The sequence below is a fragment of the Akebia trifoliata genome, chromosome 11 (genome assembly GCF_017979445.1).
Source record: "Akebia trifoliata isolate Shusen 1 chromosome 11, ASM1797944v1, whole genome shotgun sequence".
Classification (NCBI taxonomy): Eukaryota; Viridiplantae; Streptophyta; class Magnoliopsida; order Ranunculales; family Lardizabalaceae; genus Akebia; species Akebia trifoliata.
The window spans coordinates 3,435,752-3,458,246 of NC_141385.1; the positions used below are offsets into that span (position 1 = coordinate 3,435,752).

At 37.1% G+C, this 22,495-nt stretch overlaps 1 protein-coding gene across 1 annotated transcript; it reads right to left on the reverse strand.

Moving 5' to 3' along the window:
* Positions 1–19,324: 19,324 nt before the first annotated feature.
* LOC147390387 (uncharacterized) lies at positions 19,325–21,946 on the reverse strand. Its single transcript, XM_086458678.1, has 3 exons — positions 21,724–21,946; positions 20,483–20,688; positions 19,325–19,789 (listed from the first exon to the last, which is right to left on the reverse strand). The coding sequence occupies exons 1-3, from the start codon at positions 21,811–21,813 to the stop codon at positions 19,528–19,530; spliced, it is 558 nt and encodes a 185-aa protein (XP_086314804.1). The 5' UTR covers positions 21,814–21,946; the 3' UTR covers positions 19,325–19,527.
* Positions 21,947–22,495: the final 549 nt, after the last annotated feature.

Consider the following 22,495-nt stretch of genomic DNA (forward strand, 5'->3'; position numbering starts at 1 on the left):
GTAATTTAGATGAGATGGTGATAGAAACCTTAACTGACTAAATTATTTAGGCTTACGAAGATTTTAAAGGCTTGACGTGACCAAACAAAACGAATTCATGCGGCGCCCACTTTCATAGTTATAATTTTGACGCAGCTTATGTGTGCTATATCTTACGTGTACTAATTTGTTTTTGGATGGTTATAGTGTCCAACATAAAATCGCTGGACACAGAAGTGTTCAACAACCAATAAACATTTACCATCTCAGCCTTATTTTGATGAAGAGTCCTAATGGAGATTTGTAAGCGGACTCACGTTAAATTGCAATAAATACATTTTGGAAATTAGAATTTGAGGGCATTTAGATAAAAAATAATGAATAATGTTAAAGTGACGTCAGACTTGAATCACTTCTTGACGTAAAAGTGGATGGGAATCATAAATGCTTTTTCAATGAAGTCAATCCAGCACGATTTAAATAAAAATTTCAAGGTCATTTTCAATACAAATTCCAATTTTCAAAGAGTATTTATTGCACTTTAACATGTATTCTTAAGGTACGATAATAAGATCTTTTATTTTTGAAATTTAAAAGAAAAAAAAAATTAGTTCATTTTAAAATTTTAAATTTAAGGATATATTTTAAATTTTAATAAAAAGATAGGGGGCATGAAATAAATTAAAAATATATATGAAACTTTTGGTTAGAAAAGTCTTTTATGCGTCGTGGTTGGTTTGCTAACAAACCGTGAAACGTGATGATGATCCAATGACGTGTCATTCAGATATTTCTCTCTTCATCATTAGCCAAAATTCTATCATGAGTCATGAATACAATGATAATATGTTACTTACACGTGTCATTTAACTACTTAGAACACGTGGACGTTTCAAATCATGGTACCTAACTTTGATCATGATCACCAGAAACAAAAAAGCAAAAGGAGGCCGTATGATGCTGGAACGTTCGGTGGATTGATTACTTTTTGTCAACAAAGTCTTAGATTGGTGCCAAACCTTTCACAAGGATTGTCTATGGGTCGAACCGGATCAAATCTGAAATCCGATCCGTTTCAGAACGGCCTTTTTGGATTGAGGATTTGGGGTGGGATAAAATGGGAGAAATTATGTAAATTATATTATGCATTTTGTTAAAATATACAAAGTTGATCTGTATTTCGTCCATAAATCAAACCCGATTTGAACCAATCTGATTTCGTATAGTTTAAGAATTTCAAGTTGACTCAAAATTAAACTGAGTTGATGACTCAAATGGATTTTGAGGTGATTCAATTCCTTTACACGATGGAACTAACTTGTTAATACAAAAAATCATAGTGTCAACTTGAAAATCGTGTAAAAACTTGACCAAATATTTGGTGATATAGTATATTTTGTTGGAAAAAATAAATATTTTATTTAAAAAAATTAAAAATATATATTAAACTTATAGATATTAAGTCGACTTGCGAGTTTTTTAATTTTAAAACTTATGATTGTTCACAAAAAAATATTAAAATAATGATCGAAATTAACAAAAATTCTCTCATATATGTCTCTCTTATACTCAAATTTTGCAACGGGAAGAGGTCTCTCTTCCTTCTACCCCTCTCTTTCACCTATCTTGTAAGGTAAGACTTATGTTGTGTTTCAATTGAGAGACGTGAAGAGAAGAGAAAATAAATGAGTTTCTCTTCTTTGGATTGTCAAGTTGGGAAGAGAAGAGAAAAACTTGGAAAGGAGAGAAGAAAGAAATGTCAATTTTCTTTATCTTCAAAAGTTGAGAGATTGGGAGAGAACTCCTTTAGAAATATTTTATAATTTCAACTCTACCCCTATATCTCTTTTATGGCATTTTAAAATTTTAAAGCTAACCCAATTTCTCTCATATCAATCCAAACATGGTAGAAAGAAATTGAGTTTCTCTTCTCTCCACTTCTCTCAATTGAAACATAGTGAAGAGAGAAGAATAATAATAATGATTTTTTTAACATGTGCCCTAAAAAAGTTTTTGTCCAAAAGAACCCTTAGTTGCTTGTTCCCAAGGTGTATTTAATGTAGTTTAATCTATCCAAAAACACCATAATAATACTAATGATTTTCAATTTTGTTACCGTTTAGGGTACACATTAACAAGACCCTAATAATAATAAGGGGCCAACTAGTTTCTCTTCTTCAATCATGTTGAAATAAATTATTGTTGGTTCAATAATATTTATAAAAAATATTTGGTTGTATGACAAGCATGTTTACAATTTGTAGAAGTAGAGAAGATGAAGTAAAATCTTAATGTTACTGATAATGAAGTGCAATTAGAGCAACTCCAACGCATTACTTTTTCCTTTACCCATCAGCTCCCAACTGTCGATATGGATAATGGAGTCAAAAAAATCCAACTCCAATGCAAGATCCATCCCTCACCATTTTTTTGGTCTAGACATTTTCGATACCAAAAAAAGGTACTCCCACTTGGTTACCCATTCTTTTTAAAGGCAAACAATTTAGGCAATTTTGTTGAAAAAAAATTAATTTAAAAAAAAAATCTGAATTGAATTACAAAATTATTAAATAATTTAAGGGTAGCACAGTTGAAGTGCATATCACATGGATACCTATAAATGCTACCTACAATACCTAAAGACTCATTTATGGGTATGGGTGGAGGGTGTTGCGTTGGAGATGCTCTTGGTAGATTAAAATAGAGGTTATGAAAAAAGAAGAAAAAAAAGGTAATTTTTCAAGGTTGGCATGCAATCAACTACTTGGTGGAGTGCAACTAGTCTGTCCCCAATAATAATGTTGGATTTGTTTTTTTGGGAAATTAGGATGAGTGTTGATTTTCTAACTCAACCAGATAGACTGACTCTAAAACTCATTGATGTGGCACGTGCAAGAACCGTTGATTTTTCCCCTTGGGATACACAACTGCACATGTTTATGGGGATGTGCAGTTGTGTATCTCAAGGGAAAAATTATACTGTTCTTGCACATGCCATGTCTGTGTGTTTTTGAATTAGTCTATTAGAGTTGAGTTAGAAAATCATTACACAATTAGGATAAGTGAAAGTTCCGGATTGTTTTTCTTGACTTAGGATTCAATCTGGTGGCCCATTCCTACTAAATAGGATAGGTGTCTATGTGGCACATTTTAGTTTGTGTTTAAAATACATCGTATTAGAGAAACTCTAATAGACTCTTTAAGCTTGATATCCTCTTTGTTATAAATATCCCAACAACAAAAATTGAGTCCAATTGAATGTTTAATGTCAAATGTTAAAGTAAATAACACGGAAATCAAGAAAATACTCACTACATCTAACGAGTTGCTTTGGCTTGTTATTATTAAAAAAAAAATGTAAAAACATAAAAAATACTTTCCTTACTAACTTAGTTATTGGACTCACATACATTATCACATTGACAATAGATCACAACATCCTCCTAGATTTTATGGAAAAACCCATATTCATAATTATTTTTTTTAACTTAATCCAAGGTGTTGAAATGGACGGTTTCCAAACTCTCAAAACTTAAAATTATAAATCAATAGTGAAAAATAATATTTTTTTAATAATTATTTCAAAGTTTTTAGAATTTTATTCTCTAGAAGCCCGTGGCATCTGATCATGTTTTTAGATTCCAAAATGTGAGGTCAGAACTATTATTTAGATTTGAGTTAATTTTCAATAAATGAAAGATTTGTTGAGTAATAAATGTTGGATCAGTTAAACTGACATTTGTTCGATTTTGACAAAATATGCTCTTTATTGTATGCTGAATATACACCGTTCCTATCTCTGGAAAGAGAACGATAAATGGAATCTTGACTAGTTTTTCTCCTGAGATCTCGTAGATTTCTGTGTGAGGTCTAACAAACCTGAAAAAGGGCTAGTGTCCATAGAGTCTTATCTTTCCTTCTCCAACTCACCTATGTAAGTACGTCTCTCTCTCTCTCTCTCTCTAATTCATCTTAGAACTTACGTCAATTGTAGTTTTTTTTTTTTTTCCATTAATCTATAATTTGCTTTTCGACATAATTATAATGTACGGATGTTTCTTCGACATAGTTTATGCCACATTTTTTGAAAAATAATTTTTAACATCATAGGATGTTGGTGATCTTCATACACAGATTGATAGTTGATCTTAAGTAGAACAATTGAAAAACTTGATGAGTTTTCTTATATTATTTGAAAGCACATATCTCTAGATCTAGAGATGTATGTTAGGCTAATCTACATTCATGGATAAGTATTGTACACTCATAGATAAGAGTCCAATTTTTCTTTTTCTTTTTTTCACTAAATGCGGGGCATCAAGCTCTCTAGTTGTTGTTGTTGGCTAGATTTTTTTTATTTTTTATTTATTTTGTTTAGGATTATATATATATAGACAATCGAGTATCTTTGTAGACAACAGATAGGGAGAGTATCTGGGTTTTTGCCCAGTTCATAGACCATGTCTTGTCTAAGGACAAGTCCCGGGGCATGTGCAACACCCGCACATCACACACACCAAGTAAGTGAGGGTGCGTCATCGCAGGTGATCCCTAAGGAATTAATGCTCATATTGAGTATCAAACTCATGACCTACGAGCATTAACCGTTTATCTATCCGAAATTGCCATTGAGCCAACCCTCGGGGGGTTACCTAATCATAATTATAAACTATTTTTGAAATTGTTTGAACTAGTGTTATAATGTTTTGTATTGCTGAGATTTTAATTTGAGCCAAACCTTTGTAATATTTGAAGAAAGTGTTTTAATCTTTAATTCGGGCGTGGTAAATAATTTAAGAAATTGGGGTGTAATAAGTAAAAGTTGGGAGTGCCAATAACAACTCTCATACTTAATGGTAACCATTAACCAACTCTTTTTTACTACCCCTCCAAGGTATTATATTTTGGCCCAAGGACGGATAATTATGGAAACATTGGCCTTTTTCAAACCTAATACAAGGCATAAAATAACATTCCCACATATGTTTTCATTGCTGATCAACTTTCTTTCTTTGATCAAGGAATTGGTTTTGAATTTGATGCTTAATCCCAATGTGTATTTATTGCACTTTAACGTGTATTTTAAGGACACATCTTAACTAAATTCTTTTTTTTTTTTTCCTTTCTTGAGAGGAGGGGTTGGTGACAATTTTGCTGACTTGTTCTACGAATTATTTATTTGATTTGCTTAGTAAGTATTCAATTTTGCTGACTTGTTCTACGAATTATTTATTTGATTTGCTTAGTAAGTATTCAATTTTGCTGACTTGTTCTACGAATTATTTATTTGATTTGCTTAGTAAGTATTTTCTTTGCAATAAATAGGTCACATTGTCATGACTCATTAGTGGTTTAGTTTTGAAACTTGGGACATGACCTCTGGAAAGGAAAGTTTCATAAAGAAAAGTGTTCAAATGAAGCCCAAGTCCAATAAGAATACTAAACATCTCACTTAGAGTCATGATTTCCTGACTCCCCCACGTCGCATACGCAAAAACACTTTCCAGATGTGGCATTTATTAGAATCATAGATTCTTTTGCCTCAGGATATACAACCCCACACACATATATATATATATATGGAAATGTTCAGCAACAAACATTTTGGCGAAACATTTTTCAAAACATGGGTTAGAGGTCTTGGAATGTGTACATGTGTATCCCGATGCAAAATATCTATGGTTCTAGCTCATGCCACGCCATGAGTGTATTTTGAGTGTGCCATGTGGGGGAGTCAAGTTATCACAACAACTATATTTTATTGATACTCTCCTGTTGTGAGATGTTTAGTATTTTTATTGGGCTTGGGCTTCAAGAGGCGAAACAGAATCAGTCTAGAAGCAAAGTGGGTTCAGCCCGAAGGATAATTTCTTATTGTGTTCATTATAGAGGACAAAGAGTGTAATCTTTATCATTGATAGAGGATTTTCTCCTTCCCTTTCGTGAGCATAGACAATTTGTAGAACCACGTAAATCTTATGTTCTTCGAGTGTTCATTTAATCTTTATTTGTTTTCTCTTGTTACACCTCTGCACAACAATAGAAATGTAGATTTTCGTAAGGAAGAGTGCTCAAATATAGAGGTTTTCCTACCAAAAAAAAAAAGGTAAAAAAATAAAATAATGTTGGAGTTGGACTTAAAATTAGTTACTGTTAATTAGATATTCACTCATGAACTACCTTTCACTTGGAATGCGGATGTCATTAGTCTAATATTATTGCAATAGTTATCGAAATTTTGTTTTGCTTTTTTTTTTTTTCCCCGCTATTTTTCTATTAATGAAAGCTCCTTTTACCTATTAATTTTGTTTTGCTAGATTGTTATTATTTTTATTCTATTAGTTCTACATTTAGGTGAACAAGTGGTTTAAATTCTTCAATGCATTTTATTAGAAACCTGTTTTTTCCGAAACCCGAGTTTTGATTGTAATGTTACAAGTTTTTTTCAAAGGAGATTTCCAAAGCTTTTCTATTTTAACAGAAAACCATTTTCCAAACCTGAGTTTAATTAGCTGAAATTCAAGAAGTTTTGATTGTGGATTTTCTAATTTTTTTAGTGTTATTTAAATTAGAAATAAACACATTTGAGAAAATGTAAGAATAAACTAAAAGAAAGTTGATTGTAAACTTACTAGTTCTATATTTTAATTAGAAATAACACATTTGAGAAAAATTGTAAGAATAGCTCCAACAAAAAGTAAACTAATTACTTGTACTCCTCGGGATACACAACTTCCCTTCTATGGTTCTAGCACATGTCACGACAGGAGGAGTCAATTGAGTATGCCACGAGGGGTAGTCAGATTATCATGATTCAATAAAAATAGATGACTAAGAGTTTCTACCTACATTTTTCCCCTTTATTGTGGGTATCCTCACCCTTCGGGTGAGACTAATCCCATGGTCACATACACCGTCCCCTCAGAAAGTCCTACGTGCAACTGATTGAGTCGAGGGTCAACCGGACCCTAGAGGGTGACTCTAATGAATTCATTGTTTCGTGGGGTTTTGAACACTTGACCTACCCTTCCTGAGGAAGGCTCGACTTGCCACTAGGCCAATCCCTTGGAGTTAAGAGTTTCTTCCTACATACTTAAACTTTCCTTTTTTATATTAAAAAGTTGGTTTAACTATGAACACGTACTTTGCAAGCTTGAGATACACATCTTGGACCTTCATTTCATCGATGGTCAACACCGTTGCTTCTCTAACTTTTATGATCACAGTTGTACTAAGGTGGGGTACCTTCTTAATCTAAGAAATTCTAATTACTTAGTATTCAAGTCTCCACAAAAGATATACATAATTAATGAGTCTCTTAATCAGCTTCCCCTAAATGTATGAGAAATTTAACTGGGGCTCTAATCCATATCCTAAGGAAATAATACCACCCATAAGAATTGGGTGAAGGGTTCAATTCTCACTGTCTAGCTGCATAACATGGTTTATTTGGTACACTATGCAGGTATTAATTAACCCTTTAACAAAATATATATATTTTTGGAGAAATTATCAATAATAATAATAATAATAAATCTAAAAAAAAATTATTTTAAAAAAATTAACACATTTTTCTAATTATCAAAACGAACCCACATCAGCACTTAAAGTGCTGGATTTTTTTTATTTAAATATTACTAATTAAAAAGATTCTAATTAGACTTCCCTAACTAATAATAACATAAACAATTAATGGGTCTACCGTCGAGAGTTTGGTGTGGACATTGCTCACATTGGTCTGTGAAACTTACTGATATCTATTTGTTAATCTTTTCCTTCCTTCTTCTATTACGTTATGATAATTAGAAAAATGTGTTAATTTTTTTAAAATAATTTTTTTTAGATTTATTTATTTATTATTATTGATAATTTCTCCAAAAATATATATTTTTTGTTAAAGGGTTAATTAATACCTGCATAATGTAACTTAAAGATTTCATATTTTAAGGGCTGGGATTTCATGTTTTATATGAGTTATGGGATCCCAACCCATAAAAAAAGAGTCAATTTAAGTATCTTTAATTTTTTTTTTTCAAACTATCTTCTTTTCTTGATCGCAAAGTTAGTCAATGAATCAGTTTTTTTTATTAAAAAAATATAAATAAATAAATATATAAAAATGGAATTTTGCTAGAGTAAAGGGCCAGGAATCTTGACCAATAAATGAAGAATGGAATTTAACTTATTCAAAATGACTTTCACTTCACTTCCTTTTCTAATGTTCATATTACATACACAGGAACTAATAAAATAGGAGAGCTACTATTGCCACACCAACTGTGCGCAATTCTTTGGTGATTTATATAGGAATTAGTGTGGCATTAGTAAAATTTGATGCGACAATAACAACTCTCTACAATAAGATATCTTCTATTGCCATACCAAATTTTATTAATGCCACACCAAGATGAGTGGTAATTCTTAATAGACGAATATTCTTTTGCCATAAAATATTTTCAGCTGAACGTCAAGTGCCAACACGAGTTTTAACTGGGATCATGACATACATGTGACCATTGTTTTTGGGAGTTATTATTAGTAGTTTATCAAATGCACTAAATTCTTGGATCAAATAATTTCGAACCTTTTGTAGTTGAGTTGTCACCAAAGAAAACTTCTACTACAAACTCAGAACTTCAAAAGTTCCAATGTTTGATGGCTTAATTTAAAGAACTCTATTTCAACAATTACATATATCTGTAGATGTACTGAAACATAAACAATATCAAGCTCCCCAAAGAGTAAAGTCTAACTACTTTGAAACCCTAATTAGAATTTCCATTACAATTCAATTTTGTAAACAATAAGCTAAGTCAAAACCATAATTTATACAAACACCAAAAATCGACAGTTGACAAATTCTGTGAATGTTGTCATACCAATAATTTTGATCATCTACCTTAAACTAATAATCATGCCTTCTGAATGCGCTCTGGGTAACAATATAAATTCTTCGACTTGATTTCATCATAGACCCACCAAAAAAGAAGAAAACAAAAAAATATATACTTAAAAAGACAGTAAAATTCAAAGACAAGCTAATTATATGAAAGATCTAGACCCAATTCAAATTCAGTATAACGCAATACCCAATTTGAATCGAATTTTAATTTTAGAGACCTCAAAATTATTTAAAAAAAAAAAAAATACTCACTTGGAAAAATCTTTCAGGATTATCACAAAAACAAAAAATTCACTTAAAAATATCCACTATAACCAATAAAAACAAAATACTTAGAACATAATTTTCCATAATTAGTAAAAATAACCAATACCCATATCAAATTATCTATTTTTAACAACCAAAAAAGCCTAAGAACAGAAACCTCAACTGCAAAATTCCCCCCAAATTACACCATCTACCCCATTAACCATAAAGTATCTCACCCAATGCACACAAAAATCTCTAGGAATTGGGCCATAAGTATGTATAGTGTCTCACTAACATGAAACCTATGTGAATCAAACAAAAACAAACTAAATTAAAGGCAAGATACTGAAAATTCACCTATCTAAGAAATTAATCATTTTCAAATTCTTTTGTCGTGAGATGGGGAAGGTGGAACTAATTTAAAGATTGTTAGAGGGATGTAATAAAGATCCCATTTTGTAAAATCTGTGTTGAACACCATGTCATGCTATATAATGACTTGCTAATAAACATTATCAAAGAAATATCTAGTTTCTTCAAAAATTTGGTTTCAAATAATTATTAGTATATTGTTTAAATGATTTGACATAATTAATATATGATGGCACAAACAAATTAAACTATCAAGTAATATTATATATATATAGATTTTGAATAAAAAATTCAATCTTAGCAATATACGTAATATGGATCCAAAACAGATGAAGGGCCGATGCCCCCCACTCCCCTAACAAAAGAATTTAAGAATTAAAAATCAAAATATATAAATAAATAAACATAAATCTTACCTCATACATGGACGATTTTGACATCAATCCGATTTACTCTACTCAGAACTAAGGATCCACACAATTTTTTTTATTTGGTTTCATGTTTAACATACAAAACTGCATTGATCGTGAATGAATGAATCAGAAAGAAACCACTATCCCTCCTTTGAAATTCAAACAAAATTCCACCAAAGTAGTAGAAACTGCTTTTCCCCTCATTAATGGCGTCTAAAAACCCTAATTTTGAACAGACTCTACTTAGATATAGCAGCTCAAAAAAAAAAAATCTTTAACAGAAAAACACCTATATTTAGTATAGAACTTAACATAAACCAGATTCATAACGATTGAAACCAAAATGATGTTGCGAATTTAAACACATTGCTTCCTTTTGTTTTCAACAACTTGAAATCGAAATCGAGATGAAGAAGAGAAAAATCAAGATGAAGAGGGGAGAAATCAAGATGAAAAACAAGGATTTGAGAAAGAAAGATCGGAAGTAAGATTAAGGGTTTGTGATCAAAGATGATAGATGAAGAAGGGAGAAGTCGAGCTTCAAGGTTCATTCCCATTCTCGTTCGTGTTCGAATGTGACCTAAACCTGTTCTCTCGATATATTTATCTAATCCAAATCACCTTTTAAAACGGTTTTGGTCATTGGGACGGCTTATATCTGTTTTTAAATAAAAACCACTTCAAATCGTTTGAAACCCTCGTGCTTAACGCACAATTTTCTTGCAGTGTCTCCTTGCCCGTTAGTTCTTCTTCTTAACAATATGGGCAGTAGAGACTATTGGGTGTTGTTGACTCTTATGGTCCTTTGTTTCCATGCCAATCTCTTGAATTCTCAAAACCAAACCTGCTATTCAAATGACCTAAGAGCATTGAAGGATTTCCTCAATAGTTTGCAAACTGGCATTGAAGGGTGGGGCAGCACTGATTACTGTAGTTGGTCATCTTCTTGGCCTTGGGTTTGGTGGGTACTTCTGCTTTAGACAAAAGGGTTGTTGGTTTGGAACTTGGGAGTGGAAGCTTGATTGATACTTTATCCGATTCATTGGTTGGTTTAGATCAACTAAGAATCTTGAATCTCTCTCACAATTTACTTGGAAGCACTCTTTCGTCGAAACTGTTCCATTGGAAGTACTCGAAACTGTTCCATTGGAAGTACTTAGAGGTTCTTGATTTGAGTTACAATGACTTCACTGGCTTGATTCCAGGGGTCTCTTCAGCAAAACAATCTTTCTGGGCAATTGAGTTACAAAATTCAAAATTTGTCTAATCTCGTCGAATTGGATCCTCCAATGAATTTTCAGGAAGTCTATCTGACATTTTTGCAAGTCTTAGAAAACTAGAGCTTTTTTCCGCACAGTCAAACAATTTCGTTGGCCAATTACCCATATCCTTGTTGAACTCCCAGACAATACAATTGCTTAATCTTCGTGACAATTCTTTTAATGGTTTTGTCAATCTTAATTGTTCAGTCATGGTTCGTCTAGACTCTCTTGATCTTGGTTCAAATCAGTTCCACGGGCCCATTCTTGATAATCTGTCCTGTTGAACGTTGAAAACTTTAAATTTCGCAGGGAACAACCTCGACAGCGAAGTCTCCCAGGAGTTTTCAGTACCTCCAAGCTCTCTCTCTGCTCTCTCGCTATTGAATCCAAGCCTCCATAACATTTCATCTGCCCTTGAGATTCTACAACAATGCAGGAACCTTACAATTCTGGTTCTTAAACTTGAATTTCCAAGGTGAAGAAATGCCTACAAATGCAAATGTAAAGTTTGAGAAACTTAAAGCTTTTATAATTCCAAATTGTGGTCTCACTGTTTGATCCCAAAATGGTTAAGTGACTTCACCAAATTACAACTGTTGGATCTATCACAGAACAACTTGGGTGGAACCATTCCGGATTGGTTCGGCAGGCTAGAATTTCTCTTTTACTTGAACTTGTCAAGCAACTCGCTGTCTGGGGAGATCTGAAAGTGCTTTTTTTTTTGAAAGGTTAACAGGGTTAAGGCAGACCCAGACCAGCTACAAACGAGGGAACGGGATACCACAGGCATCCTGATAAATAACAGAAACAAGGTCACTAGGAAGCAATCCACAATCTAATTCAGTACAACCAAAGTTATTCTGATAGGAAGCTAGCATATCGGCAGCCTTGTTGGCCTCTCTAAAGACGTGGAAAAAGGAGACTTCGCTTAAACTGTGGAGCAAGTTCCTTATATCAAGGACTATGTGAAGAACAGTCCACGGGGGGTTCCACCTACCCTTTAACACTTAGATAGCTTGCAAGGAATCGGATTGGATTTGAATCTTTGAGCAACCCTTGGAGATGGCTAACTTGATCCCATGGAGAATGCCTCGGAGCTCATGGGAAATGACAGAAATCGGGGCTTCACAACCTGCAATAGCTGCCAACACTTCTCCTTCACTGTTCCTAATGATTGCACCAAACCCTCCTCTACTAGTGGAGAAGGAGGCATCTGAGTTAATGGCCCAAGTGCCTCTATCTGGCTTAAGCCAAGAGCAATACCTTCTTGGCTTGTGGATAAAACTAGCTTGAAGGCCCCATGCATGAGTGAAGGCACGATTCACATCAGAATCTTCAATGTCTTCTAGATATCCCTCGAAGTTGATCCTAATATCTTCCACAATCTTGCGAATAATCGAATCCGGATCAAGGCATTCATTTTGATAAATTCTATTGCAGCGCTCCCTCCAAATGTGGTAAATAAAGGCACATAAAGCCACTTGCTTCACCCTTTGAATAATCGACTTGCCTTTAAAGTTTTCAACCACCCAATCAATCTCTTCAATCCACGTACCAGAGGCTCTTCGCACGAGACATTTCAAGAGAATACCATTCCATACCCACCTCGAAAAAGGGCAACCCCCAAAAATATGGTTAGAATCCTCATCATGCACTCCACACAGGCTACACTTAGCTTCATTGATGATACCCCACTCCTTAAGCTTGATCAAGGTCTTAAGTCTCCCTTTGAAAGCTAACCACGCGATGAAACTATGTCTAGGAATCTTGTTCTTGCTCCAAACTAGGTGAACCCAACTGATAGGAGTAGAAGGAGTAGAAGCATGCAAAGATTTAACCGCTGAACTCACCGAGAAGGTACCATCCGAACGGCCTTTCCAAACCACCTTGTCTGGGGACCCTCCCAAAATGGGGACTTGGGGAAGGAGTTGGATAATATCATGCATGAGATCTCCTCTTCCCCCTAGAAGCCTCCAATTCCCATGTCTAATGATGGCTGAAACCTTAGCCTTCAGCCCAATTCTAGAGTCATTGATGAGCTCTTGAGGAAAATAGGTATTAAGAATCCCCAGGGGGTGCCACGGGTCATTCCAAAGAGAGGTGGACGAGCCGTTACCTATAAGATGAACTGTGTTACTCAAAGCTAACTGCCTAGCCTTCAAGATTTTTCTCCAACACCATGAAGCTTCTCTCGGGATCTTCATAGTCCAAAAACTCTTGCCCTTGATTAAGTGTTTTCTAACCCAGTTCAACCAAAGAGAGCTCTCGTTGGAGGCAATCTTCCAAGCATAGCGGGCAATGGCAGAAGAGTTCCACGTGGAAATGCTCACCACACCTAGCCCTCCCATCTTGAAAGGCTTGCAAACTTCCTCCCAACTGACCGCCCTGTTGTTGCTCTGTTTCTCTGGCCCAAACCATAAGAACCTAGCACAAACCCTTTCTAGCTCCTTCACCACCTTGGAAGGGAGAACAAAACAGTTGCACCAGTACACCTTGATACTAAGAAGAACTGATTTCACAAGCTCGAGTCTCCCTGCATAAGAAAGAAACCTTCCCTTCCACGAAAGAATCCGCTTGGACATTTTATCTACGAGGGGGAGACAATCTCTGTAAGAAAGCCTTGAAGACAGTAAAGGAAGACCCAAATACCTCACGGGTAAAATGCCTCTTCTGACACCAAGAGTTGTCACAGCTTCCTCATGGCTCACCCGGTCATGGCCCGCCATAAATAATGAGCTCTTATCAAGGTTGACCTTTAGCCCAGTAAGAGCAAAGAAGTCCTTTAGCACTGCTCGAATGGCTAAATTACTAGATCGATTCCCCTTGGAAAAAATCAACAGATCATCGGCGAAGCAAAGGTGGGTGATATTCTGGCTTTTGCACCTAGGGTGAAAAAGAAAGTGCCCTTCCGTTACTTTCTCTTGAAACAAAGGATTAAGCGCTTCCATGATGAGCACAAAGAGGTATGGGGAAAGAGGGTCCCCTTGTCTAATACCTCTTTTACCTTCAAACCATCCAACAAAGGAGCCATTGAGTGAAATAGTGTAAGAAGCACTAGAAATGCACTTGAAAATCCAATCTATGAACCTTTGAGGAAATTTGAACGCCTTAAGGCTGCCAACAACAGCCTCCCACTCCACAGTATCATAAGCTTTCCTCAAATCAACTTTGACAGCTTCTTTTGGGCTAGAGTTCTTCCTATGATAATTCCTAACCAATTCATGAGCCAAGAGAATGTTATCTGAAATGCTGCGGCCTTTGATGAAAGCTGATTGGTTCAAGCCTACCAACTTGTGAGTCACCTGTCTGAGTCTGTTAGTAAGGATTTTAGAAATAATCTTATAAATGACATTACAACAAGAAATCGGTCTATAGTCAGCTAGTCCTGAAGGTAGGTCTACCTTAGGGATCAAGGATATAGCTGTGGCATTACACTCCTTAAGGAGGTTGCCACTCTTGAAAAAGTACTTAACAGCATCCAACAGGTCTACTTTAATGATGTCCCAAGCCTTGTGAAAGAAACACGCATTAAAACCATCCGGCCCAGGGGCTTTGAAGGGGTCCATACTGAAGAGAGCACTATGGATTTCACTTTCTTGGACATCACTAGCGAGGGCTTCTTGGTCACCTCTTTCAAGGTGGTTGGCAAAAGCAAGCTTATCCCACCCGCTGAACGAGCAAGGGTGGTTGGTGGCCCCCAAGAAGCTTTTATAATAACCGACTACTTCTTCCTCAATTTCCATATGATCTGTGAGTGTCCTACCATCCCTCCCATTGATAGTCCTGATCAAATTCCTCGATCTCCTAGCTTTGAGAGCATGGTGGAAGAAAGCACTATTTCTATCTCCCAGCTTGAGCCAGTTGACCCTGGACTTCTGTTGGAGTTCCGACTCTAGAATCCTTAGAGATTGAGCATACCCCCTCGCTAGCCTCCTTTCCTCGTAGGCAGTAGAGCTAAAACTGGGATTAGCCTGAGAAGTGACTTGGACCAATGCGAGCCTGCTACGCGCTCCATAATGAGCCATGTTACTATAAGATCGTTTCTCCAAATTCCACGCTCGCAGCCCAGCCTTGACTGCCTTGAGCTTCATTATGAATTTGAACAGCGGGTGGCCCCGAACCCTCGAATTCCAGGCAACTCTAACCACCTCAGAAAAGTCCCGATCTTTGGCCCAATGATTGAAAAATCTGAAAGGCGTTTTTCTCTCTATGAAACCAGACCCTAAGGTAACAATACAAGGGCTGTGATCCGATAGACCACTCGGGAGAAATAACCCTTCAGCCTCATTAAAGGAGTCCACCCACTCTGAGTTCACCAAAATTCTGTCGAGCTTGCACCAAATCCTCCCATAATCTTGTTTGTTATTCCATGTAAATCTGGCCCCAAAGGCTTTGATATCCAAAAGGCAACTACGGGATAAACACTCAGAAAATTCTTTCGTCGCTGTAAGATTGATCCTCCTACCACCCACTTTTTCAGATTGATTCTTGACACAATTGAAGTCGCCTGACAAGACCCACGGCATTCTAATAACACTAGCTGATTCGGTAATGTCATCCCATAACTTTCTTCTCTCCACTATAGAATTGCCCCCATAGACCACTGTTAAGAAGAAATTCTTATTTGTTTTGGAGTTAACAAAAACATGGATTCTTTGCTCAGTTTTACTTACTAGAAGAACATTAACCTCCAGAGGGTCCCAGCAAATCCATATCCTGCCATTCATGACCGTGTCATAATTATCGAGCTTATCCAAGAGGGACAAACTCTCCTCATCACTCTATCAGCATTCTGACTGTTTACCTTTGTCTCTACTAACCCAATAATCGACAACTTCTTCACCTTGATGAGGTCCCTGACCTCCCTATGTTTAGCGGGGTCATTAAGACCCCGTATGTTCCAAGTTGCTAGAATCATTGGGAACTAATCACAGAAGTCCCCCCTGCCCCTGTTACTGCCTCAGAGTAAGCTGTAACCACCTTTTGATTCTTGCCTTTAGCCTCCGGATTGCCTTTAGGCCTCTGTTCGTGCCCAGCTGTACTAGGAGGAGTGCACTTGCCTCTGCTTCTATCAAAGGAAGAGTCAATGGAGCCGGAAGAAGACCCCTTCTCTGGGTAGGACTGAAGCTGGTCATTGGCTTTGCCAACCCCTACTACTGATTCAGGAATGGCATCAGCCAAAACTTGGAATCTGTTGGCATTGGGGCTGCTTTTGTTCTTCTTCTTCCTCTTCTTTGGGGGGCCTGTGCTACCACCACTACCTGCAACAATGTTAGTGGGGGACTTAAGAACTGAATTGGGAGGTTCCTTGTGTACACATCCTTCAGTAAATTCAAGATCTTTGGATCCCTCTCCTTCTTCCACCTCATTCCATTCCATTTCCTCATCTTCAGAAGCATCCACATCACCCTCTGACTGGGAGACAGTAGTTTCTAGCTCTTTCTCCAGCTGGCCTTCCTTGATAACCATCTCTATGTTCCTGTTAGACCTCCTCCTTTGGTGAAAGACTTCAGCCCAACCCTCCTTGTCAACATGAGGAGCACAGGCTTCCACTCCACCTGCTGCATCATCTACCTCACTACGATCATTAACCTTATTAGCATCAGCCTGTGAAGGTTTCTTAGTTTGGGTGCATTTAGCATCTGAATGCCCAAAAGTTGAGCAAGTGCTGCATCTTGGGGGGTACCACTCATACTCGACTCTCACATCAGTCCTGAGGGCTTCATTAATCTTAACTTTAAGCACTCGGGGCAGTTCAGAATCTGCCTTAACTTCGACACAAATCCTGGCAAAGGATAGTCTGCTGCCTTCATCAGTAGCATTGTCCATATACAGCGGCTTCCCCACTCCACTAGCCACATACCCCAGCCCTCTAGTAGTCCAGAACTGCTTCGGCAGATTGTACAGCTTAATCCATAAGGGAATTGATGCCTCTTCTCTTTTTTCCAGTTCCACTGTGGTGTCCCAGCGTTTGACCACCATGAGCTTCCCTCCTACAAACCATGGGCCTTTGTCTAGCACCCCAGCAAGGTCCTCCTCCTCTCCAAATTTGAAGAAAAACACCCTATTGTCATCTGAGAAAACTTCAAAAGCCCCATTCACCTTCCGTAGGGAGCTGACTGCATTCTTGACCAACATGTAAGGAATTTTGGCATTGAAGAAGTGCCCAATCAAGCATTTGTCCCATTTGGAAACCCCTTCCTCTAGGACCTCATCTGGGCAATCTATTAGGATGTCCTTCCCTTCTCTTGAAGGCTCAAAGTAAGGGATTTTTTTCAGGCTCTTAGCTGAAGCTGTCGAGCTGAATAACTTGCTCCAGGGCTTGGTAGCTCCCCCAATAGGCCCCCTGAAACCAGTGTTGCCCACTGTGCTTGCTGTTCCCTTTCTACCTCTAGCACCTTCTCTTGGAGACCTTTCAACAAACATCTTGTGGTTGCCTTTCCTGTCGGGCCCTTGCGTGTGTCCTGGCTGATGCGAATCCTCTACAGACTGAGCATGGGGTCCATCTCTGACTGGACCAGCTGTGGGGTCAGCCTCTACAGCCCTTTCCATAGCAGTCGCCACTCAGATACAGACGCCCAGCAATCTCCCCACCCCAAGTCGGAACGAGAGAGAGAGATAGAGAGAGAGAGAGAGAGAGAGAGAGAGAGAGAGAGAGTGTGTGTGTATGTGTTTGCGAGATTTACCTGAGAAAAGTCTATTCAGAGGAGACATGGCGGAAACGAGAAGAAGGTTCTGTTCTGTGGGACATGGCTGTAATTTCGAGATCTGAAAGTGCTTGATCAAACTGAAGTCCTTAATCAACAACATCTCATCTGAAGATCCCACATTCACTTTCTTACTCTACTTAGAATCGGACAGAAGTACAGCGAGTTTGCAGAATAATTTGTTTCGAAGTTTCCCACCATCTTTGGACCTGAGCTACAATGGGCTCGTTGGAACCATATGGCCAGAGTTCGGAAATCTGTATATGCTCCTTGAGTTGGATCTGAAATGGAGCCATCTCTCAGGACCCATTCCCGATGACTTATCAGGATTGTTAGACTTGGGGAGTATGGATTTATCTCATAATAATCTCTCTGGAATCATACCTTCTTCGGTCAACGAGCTTACTTTACTAACATGGTTCAACATAGCATACAATCGCTTGGTCGGGGAGGTCCCTTCTATGGGTCAATTCGAGACTTTCCCATGTTCAAGTTATTAAGGAAATCCAGGTCTCTCAGCTTCCCATTGTAATTTTCCTCCTATATCAGGAATTGAGACAGAAGAAACTCCTACCTCAAGTGCCGAACCTAAGAAAAGCAGAACGACAATTATAGGATTGCTATTCAGTATAGGAACAATAACAGGCTTCTTTCTCACTGCGGCCATTTGGTTCATGTCAGGTTGGTTGTTCCGAAGACTAAGAAAAGAAAGCAAACTTCTCGTTACAGACACTCGACATAGAGCACAGTCCAGTTTTCAGAACCTTGGCTCATATGTTTACTTCATTGTTTTTCATCTTTTTTTATTTTTGGCCTTCGAGCATGGTGAAAAATTTCTAGATAGTAAGATTGCAAGAAGGTTGGAATGAAGTAGCTGTAAAATTTTCAAGGTCTTGTGCAAATTTCCTAAGAGAAGTAATCAAACTTCTTCACTGATGTGGTGCAGCATAAATTTTTTATTGTTTCACCAAGATTTCTCCAAATATTGGTAGTATTCAAAGAAATCGACTTGCTTCGGCTCAACAAGCCTTGGCCCCCACAGAGGGAAATGGAATTAGTGAAAAAAATTCACTGGCACATTAAGGTGATGCCACCTATACATCGTGAGAAATTCTAAGTCCAATCCAATCAAATGAAGAATGGGTTTTAGCTTATTCAATGTCTTTTGATTTTCCTCCCCTCTTGGACTGCTCAAATTTCAGAAAAAAATTCCCTAGAAAATTACAGACAGCAACAACAAAGCCTAATTCCAAAGTTTTGGGGTCAGCTAAACGAATCCCGTTCCCCATTCCACCCTGTTCAGAATCAATGTACAATGTCCGAATCCAAAACCCAACGTCATCAAAATCATACTGAAATTGAACCACAGCCATAGTTCCATACTTTAATTTTCTAAGATTTTAATTTCTCAAACACAAATCAAAACTAAAACTATGACCATTATATTTATATATCACATAGAGGTCAATTAATAATCCATAATAATATTACAGAAGAAGATTAATCTTCCTCCAACTAAGAAGATTAATCTCCAGTATGAAACATAATAATGACACTCAAACAAGTAATTAAACAATAATCTAAACTGTCTTATAGCTCACATGGTGTGTTTTTTGTCACAATGGAATCAAGGTTAAGTAAGCTTAGCGGTAAGTTCCCATCCCCACACCAGTCTCACTGTTGCGGGGTGACTGCAAGCTATGTTTAGCCTTTGAGTAGCAAACGTAGTAGAGCTCGGTGAGTATCCCTGTGAAGACAATGAAGGCTGCCCCTGCCCCAAAGACTCCTTTTCTTAGGGTCTGACACGACAGAGAGTGTTGTGAGATGTAGCTCCTGTACTTGGTGTGGTAGGCATTCCTCACCGAACCAGCCAGCAAGCACACCTCGGCAATACAAAATGTCACCCTAAAGAAGATAAAATCAACATGATATGTTACATGTTGTTGAACTAAAGAAAATAAGCGTAATATTGAGGTTTCCTTTGGGACTTGATGAAAATTATATATACCCCATAATATATATATTTCTTTGGACTTCGGACATTGATAAGAGAATAACTAAAAAAATTGATAAAAATGCCCTCGTATTCAACTCTTTGCCAAAACCGTTGATTTTTTTCCTCAAAACCAATCGTCTTCGTCATCTAAGAAATTTTTTTATGACACTCTTCAACCTAGACAACAAATTTTTAAAAGAAAGATCATGGGTTTTTGTCAAGAGAAGATTAAAGGTTAAAGACAATGGGTTTTGGGGAAAAAAGATCAATGGTTTTCGGGAAGAGGTTGAAGATGAGCGTATTTCGATCATTTTTGTTAGTCTCTTATAGAAGAATGTGGTCTTTGACGGGGTTTGTCATCATCTTGAAAACTAGGGCATTGTCCCTAATTTTTGCCAAGAACTTAATGGGTGCATCAAAATTAGTTGTAAAAATTACATAAACTCAATTCTGAGAGTGGAAAACAAGGCTGTGGGCCATGAACAAAGGGTATCTGAATTCATAGAACCAAAATGTAAGTACCACTTGATTTGTAAATCAAGCTAACTGTATTTCTCATCAACGCCCCAACTTTCCACATATGAATTCGTTGCAGTACGTACCAGCAAGATATGAAGAGGATGATTGCCCATGCCCTTGGACCTCCGGGGCGTAGAGCCTTCCCAAAGCAGAGGCATTTGCTTGCTATTATTATAAGGATTTGACTAGCCATGAGGAATATAAAGGATCCCACCCCCAAGCTCGTCGCGATGTCGGAATCATAGACACAGTAGTTATCATTCTTCACATTATCTGTGAAGATTTTGGCCTGACAGAGCAGTTGGGACCAAGGAATTTGAGAATTTATATAAATCAGCTTGACACACATAACAAAATCAACACAAATACATATAAAATTTTTGGCCTGACAGAATTTCAAACAGCCAAGGCCAAGGGTTCTAGTCAAGGAGATACTATCTATAAGTCAGTTTTGGGTATAGGAACGTGAGTTTGCATTAACCATCTAAGGGTTGGTGAGATGGATAAGACCACACCTCATGAAGTGGAGGTCTTGAGTTTGAATCCCCACTTAGGCATTTATCCCATAAATTACTAGGTCGTGTGGGGGGAGTGGACTGCATGTGCCCCGATAATTAGTTGAGTGCTCAAAGAGACCCGAAACCTCTGTTCCAACCAAAAAAAAAAAAAAAGAAGCTGCATTATGGGTGTGTGTCACACCCTAAAGATAAGTGCTTAACTTTCTGCACTTAATTTCTTTTGATGTATTGGTTATGTTAGTCTCAAATGATATCATAGTCAGCACCATTAACATCAACTTTTTACTATAACACACCAATTTATGAAATTAAGTTTGGGTGCAGATAATATTGTATTTTCAATGTCTGGACCCCTACCCATTTCTCATCTTCTTCCAAGAAACTCTTCGATTTGGATTTCAACTCTCTGAGAAAGCTCTTTGAGCTTTAACAGTGGCGCTAACCAGCACGAGTTGGAGTTGGAGCTCTCTTACTACAGCATACCAAAAAAAAGATTTTTTTCTTTTCTTTCTAATTGGGTATTCTTCATGCAAGATTCTACACAGAAATTTATTGATGGTTGAGATAGAAAAATAAGAGTTGTTGTGCAGAGATAGATAGAGAGAGAGAGAGAGAGAGAGAGCTCTCTTCACATTAAATACTAAGCTAAACCACTAATTACAAAAGTTGATGATAATTCAACTAATTAGGTATCAAAATTAGCAAATTTCTCTCTTAAATTCCATTAAAATATGCCAAATCATAACAACATAGAACAAATCAACTTCAAACCAGAGAGAGAAAGAGAGAGAGAGAGAGAGACTCACTGTACTTCTCCTTTGCTCTGCTACAACAGCAAGAACGAAAGCGATGAGATCCAAGATGAAGACTACTACCAATAGTAGAGTCGAAGCCATGTTACCCTCTGATTCTAATCAACCAAATCTCTCTCTCTTTCTCTCAGCAGAGGAGCCTCGGAGATAAAACAACACACTCACTAAGAAACGCCCCCAGTTCTTATTTTACCAGATAGATTGTCAGAGAATCAAAGGAACGGTAATACCCGTGAGATATTCCCTCGAGATTCGTGAAGGCATCGATGTATATAATATTAATAAATACTGGAGGAACGTGGAAGAACAACTAAATTGCTTTACGAGGTTCTCTCTCGTTTTATTTTTTCCTTTGACGCTAACGTTATTATTGGTGAACACGTGGCATCCATCCAATAAGTGGAGAGGCATTTTCCTGAATAGCGATTTGCTGCTAATAATAATCCCATCACTCAATGACATAATGCCACGTCTTCATGTGGGCCAGACTTTTCTTGGTTCATTCGTATAGATTGTATTTTTATTTTCCAAAGGAATGCCTAAGCTGTATCCTTAGTAACTGCATCTAGGACTGTAAGTGGATCGGATCAGAACCAAAATCCGATCTAGTCTGGATCAAGGATTTGAGTTTCAATTTAGATCAGATTTGAAAACTTATTGGATCAATCAGATCCCAAGTCGATGACCCCGATCCAATAAATTATATAAATTATATTATATAATATGAAGTAAAATTTAATTTTCTATATCAAATCAGATTGGATTG

What these genes read in the sequence shown, in the direction of transcription:
- LOC147390387 (XM_086458678.1), bottom strand. Translation starts at nt 21,813, where the DNA reads ATGGCTTCGACTCTACTATTGGTAGTAGTCTTCATCTTGGATCTCATC. An exon ending in CAGAGCAAAGGAGAAGTACA is followed by an intron (nt 20,689 to 21,723) that starts GTGAGTCTCTCT and finishes CTGCTCTGTCAG; the next exon opens with GCCAAAATCTTCACAGATAA. An exon ending in ATCCTCTTCATATCTTGCTG is followed by an intron (nt 19,790 to 20,482) that starts GTACGTACTGCA and finishes TATCTTCTTTAG; the next exon opens with GGTGACATTTTGTATTGCCG.